Source organism: Mastigoproctus giganteus, chromosome 11, assembly GCF_048544385.1.
Source record: "Mastigoproctus giganteus isolate SK-2022 chromosome 11, ASM4854438v1, whole genome shotgun sequence".
Taxonomy (NCBI): Eukaryota; Metazoa; Arthropoda; class Arachnida; order Uropygi; family Thelyphonidae; genus Mastigoproctus; species Mastigoproctus giganteus.
Genome location: NC_143585.1, coordinates 32767329 through 32781394, shown reverse-complemented (window position 1 = coordinate 32781394; position 14066 = coordinate 32767329). Strand labels below are relative to the sequence as shown.

The window sequence follows — 14066 nt, the reverse complement described above, 5'->3', positions numbered from 1 at the left end:
ATTTTGGTTTGATTACAAAGTTGCAGAAATGAACATAGGCGGAATACAGCGACATTGTCCGAACGAATCTCATCATTATTCGATGAGCATTTATTCACTTCCAATGGTCGGCTGGGCACTCTGACTGTGTGCCACCTGTAGCCGACCAATAGGAGCCCTGCCCACCTGCTGATCACGCATCTACTCTTGTTTACGTTTACTTTGTCTTTAACGTGAATAAACAGTAGTTCAGTTCAGAAGCGCGAGAACAGTTACCTAAGCGAAATAATTATTATTTTTATTACCATGGACAAACAAACAGCAAAAAAGAGATTATTTCAAGATGTGTGGACTGAAAGGTATGGATGTTTGGAAAATGGTGACAAATTGATATGTACTTTATGTACAGATATAATTACTGCCAGGACTTACAATATTGAGCGACACTTTTCTTCAAAACATAAAGATGTGAGTGAATGCCAAATTATGGAAAATATGAATACATTGCTAAACGTGTATTAAATTATGGAAAACAAAATAAATTTTTGAAGAGATTTGTTATCAGCCACAATTACGCTACATTTGCCAGCTTTGTTGCAGCTCTTAGTATTGGTACCAACGGAAAACCATTTAGAGACTGCGAATTTTTGAAAAACACATTTATAAATTGTTCCGAACACTTATTCAATGACTTCGCAAATAAAAAACAAATAATTGAGAGAATTAAAGAAATGCCATTGTCGGCCAGAACAGTTCAGCGTCGCATAGAAGATATGGCAAAAAATATTGACGTACAGGTCAAAAATGATTTGTTATCTAGTGACATAATTAGCATTGCACTTGATGAAAGTACCGATGTAAATAGTATGGCTAGGCTGGCAATTATTATTAGATTTGCATCAATAAATAGTTTGAACGTCAATGAAGAACTGTGCGTTCTTTATTGATGTCAAGTACAAGAGTTTACAAAAATTTCAAAAATGGGAAAATATTGGATTTAAAAAGTAAATTGTTTTCCCTAACAACTGATGGTGCTCTAGCTATGAGAGATAAAAATGTTGGATTTGCGAAACTAATGGAAAATGAACTTGGCTACCCACTTTTATCGTTCCATTGTTATCATACATGAAGAAAATTTATTTGCAAAGGCATCTATGCAACAACTTAAGGATGGATTATAATGGATCTGCTGTTACATGCTGAAGTATAATGGTTAAGTCGAGGCAAAGTTCTTAATAGATTTGTAGAGTGCTTTGATGATATACAAATATTTCTTTACGAAATCGGTGAAAATGATCTCGAACTCAATGATAAACAAATGATCTCGAACTCAATGATAAACAAATGATCTCGAACTCAATTATAAAGCCTTGAATGGTTTAAGCATGCTCAATGCTGATGGGATTCTTCCTCTAGCTCAGAAAAATTACCTGAGAGGGCATAAATTCAAATTGAGGAAAGACAGATGTAGGATAGACGTGCGGAAATTTGCCTTTAGCCACCGGGTGGTTGGTTGGTGGAACAGACTTCCATCCCCTGTGGTGGAGGTTGATAGCCTAAATAAGTTTAAGGCTCAGCTGGACAGGTATTTTGAACGAACAGAGGGGTGAAGTGGAAGTGGTTTTTTTTTTTTTTTTGGCTGATGCTGCATAAGCTTGCTTTCTTGCATCAAATGCCTCTACTAATGCTAATGCTAACAATGGTTTTTAAGACTTTTGTTCTTAACAGACATTATGAACCATTATAATGATTTCAACGTATGACTCCAAGGAAATAACCACACAAGTTTGAAAATGTACGAGGAATGGAAGACTTTTTGTTCGAAATTGATATTATTTGAAACTGACATAAAAACTAAAATATTTCTTTTCTTTCCCTTACTAAAAAGTCAATATGAGAAAGAAAATATCGATGAAAGCAATCTAAATATATTCGAAAGTTGTATTTTGAACATTAAAAGTGAATTTGAAAGTAGATTTCACAAAGTTTTTAGAAGCACGGCGAAATGTTTACATTTATAATACAGCCCGGCGAAATAGAGGAAAATGTTTTAGATTTGCAGTATTTTGAATATCTTAAAATTGACAATTTAAGTTTAGAAATGATTGATTTTAAAAGTTCAGCGTTGTAGACGGACAAATTCAAGACATTGCGGAAAGATTTAGAAAACATGGAAGACAACATATTTTCATGATATCGTGTTGGGCATCACTTCCTATGAAGTTTTCATCTTTGAAAAAAATTGGCTTTGCCATTTTGTCCACGTTCAGTTCTACTTATAAATGTGAGCAAATATTTTCACACATGAAATTTATTTTAAGTAAGAACAGGAGCAGATTTACTGCTGAAAATTCAGACGCTTGTATTCGTCTTAAGGTGACTAAATATGAATCAGACTTATCGACGTCACAAATTCAGCATCAGGGGAGCCATTGATAACGAAGAGAATGCTTATAAATAAAGTTCATAAATTATTAATGAACTAAAACTTGGCAATTATATTGTTTTTATAATAATTAAAATTATAATTTTGTTTTTTTTATGTTTAGCTTAAAAGCATATTGTAATAGTTTTCTCAATAAAATTTATCTTATTATTCACTAACGCATTGTTTTAAAATGAAAATACCCATTGACCTGAACCGTCTTCTTAATAGTCACATTTTGTTGATTTTGAGCCGCAGCCAAAAAAGGTTGCCAACGTCTGGTTTAGAAGCATATAGCAGAAATAAAGCAGGTATTCATACAATTATCTTTTTTAATCCAAGTAACAAAAAAACAGTATATTAAAAAAACAATATTAATTGTGGTGTTTCTTGGATATAGTCATCATCAGTTATGAAATCATAAACTTTATAAAACTTCCTGATGCACTTTTAAAGAAAATGAAAGTCAAGTTTGAACTATATTTGCTTTTATATATTAAAGAAAGAGTAAAAAAATAAAAAATAATCATACTTGTATGATTCGATATCCTTTTTAAACTTAGTGTTTATATACACAATTGAGGGAGATTAATAATCCATGGTTATTAATCAAACTGAGTTTTCTTTAATTGGTAATATGGGTCAAAAACACTTTGTTTTGTAATGAGTTTCTTGTCAGTGAAAACATTCACTTTAATATGAAAGTAGTACTACTGTTTTTAAATGTCTTTTTTAATCAATTTATCATATAGGATTTAGAGATAAAAAGCCTCAGACTGTGAGAAGAGTTTACTGTCATGTAAATTAGTGCATTAGCATCATTGCTATACATAGTAAACCAACCAGAGTTGTGCAGTGGCATAATTACATAACATCCCATTGTTGAAGTCCTACATAACTAGTTGCCTATCTCATTATACCTCAGATAAATAAGGCTGATCCAGTAGAGAAGACTTTGTTACTTATTCTCAGTGATGGTAACCACTGAGAATAAGTAACTTCAGGGCTGTTTGGCCCCTCTTCGGCAAGTGGGTAGGTACTCCCAATAGTATAACAGCTGACAACCCAGTTGTGAATTAATTTTACAATATGAAAGATGCCAAGTGGGGTGTAGTTTGATATATATAAGGTTTAGGACTCAAAAGCCTCAGATTACGAGAAGAATTTAATTAACAGGTGAAATTAATCTCAATTATTATGTTTCATTTTCATTTGTCCAAAACTAAAATTGAGCACCATTTTCATTTTGAAGATAAATGGCAGATACATTTCAGAAACATACAAGAAATTACATTATCTTTATAGATTATAGGAATTCTTATTAACAAATTAACTAAGTTTTTTGACTAATTTTTTTTTTTAAGAGCAAATGCACTTATAGGCTTGTGGCAGATTTAGTTTGTTTTTATCAATATGATGCATTTATTACAAAGAATTTATCATTCTTTATAACAAACTTTTATGTATTAGTACGATAGTAATACAATACTTATTTTTGTAGGTTTATGCCTCTTGTGCAGATCAGTTAAAGAGCGCAAATCACCTTTATTCCCTAAAATGTAATGTAAATAAGTTTTTCTTAACTGAATTAAATCACAATTAAGTCAGCGAGCAACAATACAGATGCCACAGTGAAAGGAACAATTGCTGCATAACAAAGTATTATTTGCTTTGTAAAATTATGAGGACTGGAAGTAATGTTGATGTCACTTCATGTTGTGAACAGGATTCATCTCCAGGCAGTATTGGTTCAGCTCAGTGTTTGACTATTATGTCTAGCAGCCAGCCTGAAAAAGCAATTTTAAAGCTGTACAGTCATTCCTCGTATAACACGTGTTTACACTACATGAATTCAATCATACACGATTTATAAATAGGGGAACGATATCTTACATAACACGAACCGAATTCACTTATGCACAATTCGCTTTTGGCTATACAAGAAGTGGCAGTCGAACGCAGAATCACCCCAACCGAACGCAACACGACAGGAATGAAGAGAAGATTCTGAAAATGTATTTATGTTTTTTATATCAGTGAAGGGGAAACACATTTCACCATAATAATGTAAAAACCAACACAATTCCAACTATCGGTATAATCGCAAATGCAATTAGATCGAGTTTACTATCAGTTTATAACAGATTCCACTAGCAGAAACGCAACTGGAAATTGTTTTTATTGTTTTATGGTAGTAACCCCCTAGAAATGTGCTTTAGTAAAATGTGAGGTGTTAATAGTGTATCTCTGCCTTTACGGTGTTGTTTATTCAGTTGCTACACGCACGCAGCTTTGTTTATGTGTATCAGGCGTGCCTCCTCGTTTTGTAATTCTGCTTTATTCCCTAAAAATGAGTAAAATATTTAAAAGGTGTGAAAATGAAGCGTCCTGGTGAAGACACTGCAGATTCAGAGAGAAAAAGAAAAGCAATATTGATAAACAGAGGCTGACTGGGTCAAAAATTCTTACCGGGGAAAATTTATAGTGGCCCATACTGTGGTTTATGACCAAAATCACACTGGCCTCTGGCCCACTGGGGTTTCCCCGGTAAGGCTTATGGCCAGTCCACCTCTGTCGATAGAGAAAAAATATGAAATTGTGAAACGCTTTGAGCGAAATGAAAGACCATGTGATATGTATTTATCACGTGCTACAGACCTAAATGAGGCAACGCCGACAATTACAAAGAATGCAGAGAAAATAAAAACAACTTTCATAGCAGGAACAACTCAGTGTAATTAAAATCCATTAGATTAAGACACAAAGAATTGGAAGAGATGGAATGGCTGTCATCTGTTTGGATAGAAAATCAAACAAAAAACAAGTTTGCTCACGATAGAAGCAAAAGCATTAGCAATATTTTATTACGTAATAGTTGTAATAAAATACGTACATATTTTATTACGATTATTTATTGTGTTTGGTAATGTTTTTGTTACAAATGTGTGTTCAATCTTGAGTGGTCGGCACCTAACCCTATTTTTCCCATAGGGCCTGTTGTTTATATTGCGCAATTTTGCATTGCACGAGGGTTTCTAGGAACACAACTATCGTGCTATACGAGGACTGACTGTACCTTCAAAATAAAAAAAGGATTATGGATCTCACCATAGTGCTCATCATAATCTTACAACGTGACTCGTAATACATAGGAGAAAAGATAGAGAGAAATATTTTATGGGTAAAATTTTTGGGTAGATCCTTAATTCTTAGCTAAAGTTTAGCTTAGGGTATCTTAGCTAAACATTAGGTTCAATTCTTTATTTGTTAAAATAAAGAATTGACAATTTTTAACAAATGATATTAATAATGTCTTTTTAAACCACTTTTAAATAGTGTCTTATTTAAACCACATGATTTCATAGTGGGATGATTAAATGAGAACAAAATTAACCATCACAATTACAAGTACTTAACAAGTTGATGTTTCCTAAATCAGTGGCGTAATTTTATCAGACCTACATGAACCTCAACAAAGCTAGAAGTACAATTTACAGTAAAAATAAAACCAAATAAAATTTAAAGTTTAAATTATGAGTTGCAAAAACTGATTATAGGCATCTTATCGTTAGCATTAGTGGAGGCATATGGTGCAAGAAAGCAAGCTTATATAGCATCAGCCAAAAAAAAAAAAAAAAAGCCTCCCATTTCACCCATCCATTCACTTTAAACGTTTGTCTAGTTCTGCCTTGAACTTATTTAAGTTGTTAACCTTCACTACAACAGTTGAAAGTTTGTTCCAACTATCAACTACCCTCTGGCTAAAGGTGAATATCCACATATCTATTCTACAGTTGTCGTTCCTCAATTTGAATTTATGTTTCCTCACGTGAGTAATCTGAGCAAGAGGAAGAATCCCATTATCATTGAGCTTGCTCAAACCATTCAAGGCCTTATACACCTCAGTTAGATCACCTCACAGGTGCCTAGTCTCCTGAAGGTGCAATTTGCAGAACTTAGCCTTTCTTGGCAACACCAACCCTTTGTTTCATTCACCAATCTCATTGCCCTTCTCTGTACTCATTCCAGCAGCTCTACACCTTTCCTAAAATGAGGCCTCCAGACCTGTATACAGTATTCAAGGTGGCCTGACCATTGCCTTATACAAGGGGACAATCACCTTATCTCTCTCTCTCTCTCTTTATGTACAGTGTCCGTTAAGGACGTTGGTGATCACCCTCTTATCCCTGCCTGTATATCATTGACAAGACATGAGCTAAAACATCATATCTGACTGCACAATTACCTCCAGGTCCTTTTCATTCTCCACTACCTTGAGTACAACCCAGTTGATTTGTTATTCTGGGGTTACTGCTACTCATATGCAGTACTTTACATTTGTCAATGTTAAACTTCAGTTGCCACCTCTCAACCCATGTGCTCAACTTTTCCAAATCCTGTTGCAGTTAGTGTATTATCATTAGTCATTAACAATCCTACCAACCTTTGTATCATCTGCAAACTTAGACATTAACCCTAATACATCTTCATCAATATCATTGATAAATACCGAAAACAACAATGGGCCCAACACTGAACACTGGGGAACTCCACTAATAACATTAGCCCACGAAGAGCAGTGTCCATTGATAAGCACTCTCTGTCTTCTCTCACTCAACCATCCTTTTATCTTGTGGTCTCCAAACCTTTTTGTTCACGCACCCTTATTTTACTTAAAAGGATTAGCGTGCACCTCAGAATAAAAAATGAAATATACAAATTTGTATAAGTTTATTTTTTTTTTTATTTATAAATTATTTACATGGAAGGCATTATATCTAAAATCACACTTATAAAATCACATATAATTTTAAAAGATCACAAATAAAAAAATACAAAACAAAATTAAATTGAAGTTCAAGCACAAAATGTTATGAAATCATTAATGTAACAAGTATAATAAATGTAATGTAATAGAATTTGTTTTATTTATAAATAATTTACGTGTTATGCATTATATCTAGAATCACATAAGTAAAATCACATATAATTTGAAAAGATCACAATCTAATTCAATGCAAAAATACAAAACAAAATTGAAATTAAAGTACAAAGTGGTATAAATCAATTCAGCAGCATTTTTTATTGGAATCAATGTGCTTGAATATATTTCATTATTGATTCTTGGTTTCATATTTTGGGACACAGCTCGAAGATCTTGTTCCAAGTTAAGTTTATTTCTAAACGTGGTTTTAATAACAGTCATTGCAGAGAAAGTCTCCTCACATAGATACATTGATCCAAATGGAAGGACTGCATCACTCCCTCTGTTTACCAGATCATCCCATGGATCATCTCGTGCACCCCACTTTGAAGACCACTGCTTTTATCCATTGTAATACAATTTGCCTTTCTTGGTGAACCTTAATGTTATACTGCTCCAATTTGTACAGTAGTCTTCTGTGTGCCACAGTATCAAAAACTTTCATAAAATCCAAGTGCATGATATCAAAATTATTTTTTGCATCCAGTTCCTTTGTGACCACATCATCGTATCCAGACAAGACTTCCTCTTAACAAACATGCTGTGTCACCTATAACTGCAGTCCTGTCCAGATGGCCTGCATTGCTTCCTTAACCAGCGACTCCATTATTTTTCCTGGAACAGAAGTTAGACTCACAGGTCTGTAATTACTTGTGGCACTCTTTGATCCCCCTTTGTGAATTGGTGACACAGTTACACATCTCCAGTCCATGGGGACCTCCCCCAGAGTCCAAGGAATCTTAATACAGAATAAAGTAGTGTATTTCTGTCCCAGTTGTTTTTTGCCAGATTGCCTTCTGCTTTCCTGGTTGGGAAGCTTTATTTTTCTGTTAGTAGTTCTTTTATTCCTTATATTCATAAATTTATAATTTTCCTACTCTGTACTATTTCATTTAAGTCACCCCCATCCTTACTTGTAATATTTGTCTATAACTGAGCTTTTATACCTTAAAGTTCAGTTTTGGCAGAGTTCTCTGCACAGTTATTTAAAAAAAAAATATTTTTTTGGTTCTTATTTTTATTTTTTATTCTTCAGTTCTGTTATTTTTAATTTTAAATTTAATATTTTAATTGGTTTGAATCTCCTAGCTTTGATTTTTTAAAATTATAATTTTAGTTTTGTTTTTCCATTTTCTGTTTTTAGCCATTTTTGTTTTCTCTTTTGCTCTGTTTTTAGTTCCTTTCTTTTAAGACAACAGTTTCTCTTGTCTTTGACATATGTTCTGGAGTTTCTTGACTGCATTCATCAGCAATGGCAGTTATTCATGTGGGCATGTCTGTGAGGTCTTCTGTTGAACCTGCCTTGTTTACCTTTAACCTCAGTGTTTTTGTTATTCTTTGGTATTTACTGCATTTTTTATTGTATATTTGTTCTATCTTATCATGCACTATATTATTCTGTATTAAAATGCTTGTACTCAATTTTGCACCCTATAATTGTAAACTTTAAATTTTATTTTTATTATAAATTGTAATTTATAATAAAAATTGTTATTGTTTTTATGATGTATTTGTATTTCTTTTTGCATTTGTAATCTGTATTTTGTAGCCTTTTGTATGTGTTCGCTATATTTTGTAGCCATTTGAATTTGTACTTATGTTATCTATATGTGAACCCCTGGCGCTCGTCGCCGTGATGGGATATTGTGCTGTAATTCTACTTCACAATAAAGATTTATTTATTTATTTAATTCTAAGTTTGTTATAACCTTTCGACTTGAAGATGTTACTCAGCTGAGTTACAGAATATTGCCTAGTTAAGTACCTGTATTGTGGTGGCTGTTTTGTTCTCTTGTAACCCCAATAAACATTCTTAATATTTGTATGTAGTTTTATGGCCTTTCTTTTTAATTGTTTTGGAGTACCATATGTTATCCTCATTTCAAATAAGTGACAATTTACAGCAGGCCCCCGTTATAACGCGGTTCGCTTTACGCTGATTCGTTATAACGCTGTTCTTATATTATAACCCGTTGTTGTTGTTGTTGTTATTTGGTTTTTAGGAGCATTAGCAACTAAGGCCATATTGCTCCGGGATATGCGGTGGTCATTCCCTGACCTTTCCGCACCCTCCGTATTTGATGGTGACGGGCTCGAACCCCGGTCTAATCAAGAAGCATGTGCTACGCACTGCTGCTCCTTCCCACCTGGCTACGGAAGCGCCTTATAACCCGTATCTGACTATAACGCTGTCACAGATCACTATAGCACTCTTTTACAGATTGCATTTTTGGCATATTTAGCGAAATTGTTTCATTTAATGGAGTCGATATCTTGGAAATGAATAGCAAAACAGCATTAAAATGTTTCCCACGCCGACTTGAGAAACTTTCCCGCACACTAATTTAATTGCAGTACAGTACAGGCATACCTCGGTTAACGTTACCTCTGATAACGAAGCCTCGCTATAACGAAGTCCGCAATTTCAAGCCCCATTTAACATAAAAAATATTCCATTTTTGTTTAATCACCTGAAATCTAAACAAACTGAAGAAATTACGGAAACATTTGGGGCTTCTCGTGGTTGGTTCGAGAAATTTAAAAAAACGGGCCAGGATTCATAGTGTAAAATTAACAGGAGAAACTGCAAGTGCAGATGTTGAAGCTGCAAATAAGTTTCCAGAAAAACTAAAGGAAACAATTAAACGTGAAAATTTTCCACCAAATTTGGTGTTATGTTGACGAAAGCGGTTTGTTCTGGAAACGGCTACCAACAAAAAGCTTCATTTCTATTGAAGAAAAATCAGCTGCTGGGTTCAAAGCAGCCAAAGACCGTTTAACGTTACTCTTTGGATCAAATGCCTCTGGCGATTATAAATTAAAATCGTTATTAGTTTACCATTCAGAAAATCCGAGGGCGTTAAAAGGTAACATAAAAATGAATTTACCTGTAATATGGAAAGCAAATAGAAAAGCGTGGGTTACCAAGGAGTTATTTACTGATTGGTTTGTTAACCACTTTTGTCCTGGAGTAAAACAGTACATATTGTCAAAAAAACAACTTTGAAGAAAAAGCTCTTTTGTTGTTAGACAATGCTCCGGGACATCCTACTGATCTTAACACGTTGGACACATGCATTCCTGTCAAAGTTGTGTTTCTTCCAGCAACCACAACTTCCCTGATTCAACCATTGGATCAGGGAGTAATATCATCATTTAAAGCTTATTATCTGCGTCGAACTTTAAGCAATTTAACTGAACTAGAGGATAAAGAGGAAATGACAGTTAAAGCTTTTTGGAAAAACTACACCATTAAAAACGCAAGAAAGCATTGATAGTTCTTGGAAAGAAGTCACTAAGAAATGCTTAAATGGAGTTTGGCGCAAAATATGGCCAGAAGTTGTACTAGAAGAAGAAAATAACATCCAAGAAATTAGAAATGAAGTTATCCAGATGGCTCAATCAATAGGTTTCGAAAATGTCGATGAAGAGGATGTTAGAAATTTATTGAATGTAGAAGATGATGGTTTTTCAGTGGAAGATTTAGAAAGCCTTGTTAGCAACGAAGACAAAGATAATGAATGCGAAGTTAAAGAAGTTCCTGCCGAAAAAGTGTTAACAACCAAAGATTTAAAAAGGTGCTTAAATGATATTGAAAACGTTTTAAATTTTTTTAGTGAAAATGATCCTGATTTAGGAAGAAGTGTTATTGTTAAGCGATCAGTGTTAAATGCAATAACTCCGTATAGGCAATTATGAAAGAGAAAAAAAGCATAAACAATCGACTTTAACCTCATATTTTAAAATGTGATTTCACTTTGTATGTAAGTTGACTGTTTATTTAATAAAACTTTTCTTTGTTCGAAAAAAAGCTTTTCATTTTCTTTACGTAGGAACGTATCCCTATTCTGGCCATAGTATTTTTACCTCTGAAAACGAAGTTTCGCTTAACGAAGTAATTTCGTGGAACGCATCCTATTCGTTAATCGAGGTATGCCTGTAACTTGTTACATAGTTCTGAGATCAACCATTTTAAAAAATTGTCAAGTATATTGCTTGTAATATTTGTGTTATATGCATTTATTCAAAGTCTAGTCATCACTCAGTACAGTATTAGACATCGTGCAAAACGGACAGTTTACTTGAACATTGTATCTTAATTAATGCAACCAACGCAGTTACATTTTCGAAGAGTTAATAATGGCCGATAAGAATGAAAAAGCAAAAAGTCTGAGCGCAGAACGAAGACTATAAATGTAAGAAAAAGACTGAATTTGAAAATTAAATTAGATGTTTTGAAGCGAATTGATTCCGGTTAACGACAAGCAGATTTGTGTCTTAATTTAGGACTTGCAACTTTAACTGTAAAAACAATTATAAAAAAATAAAGAATTAATTTTAGCAGAGGGAAAGATACCTGTTCCATTGCAAGCAACTACGGCTAGGCCGGCTATTAGGATTGAAATGGAAAGACTAACTAATTTTATTGAAGATAATATCCAATGCAGAATTCAGTTAAGTTAAATATTATAAAAGAGAGAGAGAGAGAGAGAGAGAGAGAGCCAGCCAGCCAGCCAGCCAATGTGATAATCTGAAGAAAACTCACCTGAAAAAAAAAAAAAAAAAATGTGGAACCATTTAAAAGTAGTAAGGGCTTGTTGAATAGATTTCAAATCCAGGGAGAAGCCGCAAGTGCAGATCACGGAGCGAAACTTTCAAAAAAGAACTTGTTAAAATTATTGAAGACTGGTATTATGTGTTATACTTCTCAACAAGTTTTTAACATAGATGAAGCAGGACTTTTGTGGAAACGAATGCCTAAAAGAAGTTTCATATTGAAAGAAGAAGAAAAACAAGCCAGGTTTCAAAGCGGCGAAGGATCGGTTGACTTTATTGTTGGGTGGTAATGCTGCGGGGAGATTTAAAATTAATACCCCTTTTAGTTGATTTGGAAGAGGGTCAAAGTTCAACCCAAAATCGACACATTTTTCTTGATTAAATTCATCAATTAAATTAAATCAATTTAGATCAATTAAATTCATGATTTGAATTGGAATTTTAAGTTTAATTTTGATATGTAAATAGTTACCACATAATTATATACATATGTAATGCAGAATATTTTATATGTACAAATATTTGAATATTAAATATTTTTACCGACATTTGTGCATCTTTTCACTACCGTTTATTATTGATTAGGAAATATCCTATGGCACCGAATTCAATTCACAAATACATATGTTACCTTATGGGAATGCGCCGCTCGCTTAGCGCGGATTCACTTAGCACTTTGTTTTTCTGGAAAGAATTAACAAGGTCACCTGTATACAATTTTTTTCAAAATTTTTTATTTTGCAGAAAGGAAATACTGAAAAAGTTTTGCCCTTGACCTTTTTTTTTACTTATTTATAACCTTTTAGCTCTTTTGATTTAAATAATTTTTTTAATATTCCTGTTTTATATGATAACCATGAATTGTTCTTACTATTTCAATAATTTATTTCCACTATTATATTTTATTTTATTTTTTTTTTAGCAATCATTAAAAAGAGCTAACAAACTGTTGGCACAAGAGAAGCAAGACCTAGCAGATCAGGTTCAGAAAAGAAGAAAAGAGATTGAAGAATTAAATGGTAATTGGTTTTTAAGATAAATTGAATGAATGGTAGTCATTTCAGTGAAAAAAAAAAATGTATTCAAGTATTTTTTATTTTAAATCGCTACATTCTTTTATCATGGTTGGGTATTATAATTACAGGATTATTTATACAAAACTTATTTTGGAATAAAAGAGAAGAATTGGAAGTTTTCTGTTTCCCATTTTCGAATATTAGAAACTGTGTTTACTTCAGTTTCAGTTGAAAAGATTGGCAAGTGCTAAGGCACACAGGCCCAAAGAAATAGCAGTAACAAATTAAGAAGTCTTGACAGAAGTTTATCAAATTCTAACAGGGAACTAAGTGATTTTGTAATAACTGAGAACAAATTGGAGGAAAATTGTTGAAGTGAAACATAAGGAAGGCACCTGGGGTAGGTTATCTATCCAGTTATATTAAAGGAGGCAGTGAAGGAAGTAAGCAAATCCTTGGTCATAATTATAAGAGCTTCCTTGGACTCAGGGGAGGTCCCCATGGATTGGAGGTGTGCAAATGTATCACCAATTCACAAAGGGGGATTTAAAAGGTGACACAAGTAACTATAGACCTATTAGTTTAACTTGTGTTACGGGGGAAAAAATGAATCATTGGATAAAGAAGCATTGCAGGATCATCTAGACAAGGCTGCAGTAGTAATTAAGACACAGTATGGGTTTGTTAAGGGAGGTCTTGTCTGACTAATTTGATTGAATACTGTGAAGTAGTCACAAAGGAACAGGCCGACCGGGCTAGCCGGGTGGGTAAAGTGCCTGCCTAGCAACCCAAAGGGTGCGGGTTCGAATCCCGCCTCAGGTGACCGGGGTTCGAGCCCGTCACCACCAAATACGGAGGATGCGGAAAGGTCATTCAGGGAATGACCACCGCATATCCCGGAGCAATATGGCCTTAGTTGCTAATGCTCCTAAAAAAAAAAAAAAAAAAAAAAAAAACCAAAACCAAACCGCCTCAGGCTTGGATCAAAGTACTGCAAAAACCTTGGGAGGTGCATTATGGCCACAGAAGCCGATGCGCCAAAAAAAAAAAAAAAAACAAAACAAAGGAACAGAATGCCAAAAATAATTTTGATATCATATACTTG

At 33.8% G+C, this 14066-nt stretch overlaps 1 protein-coding gene across 2 annotated transcripts in view; it reads left to right on the top strand.

Annotated features, from left to right (window-relative positions):
- The window catches only part of Mgtor (nuclear basket protein megator), a 676213-nt gene that overhangs the window by 32472 nt on the left and 629675 nt on the right, over positions 1 to 14066 (top strand). For both annotated transcript variants that reach the window (XM_090385135.1, XM_090385134.1), the window contains exon 4: positions 12868 to 12964. In XM_090385135.1, the coding sequence (XP_090241261.1) occupies positions 12868 to 12964 (97 nt within the window). The remainder of the gene's footprint in view (positions 1 to 12867; positions 12965 to 14066) is intronic.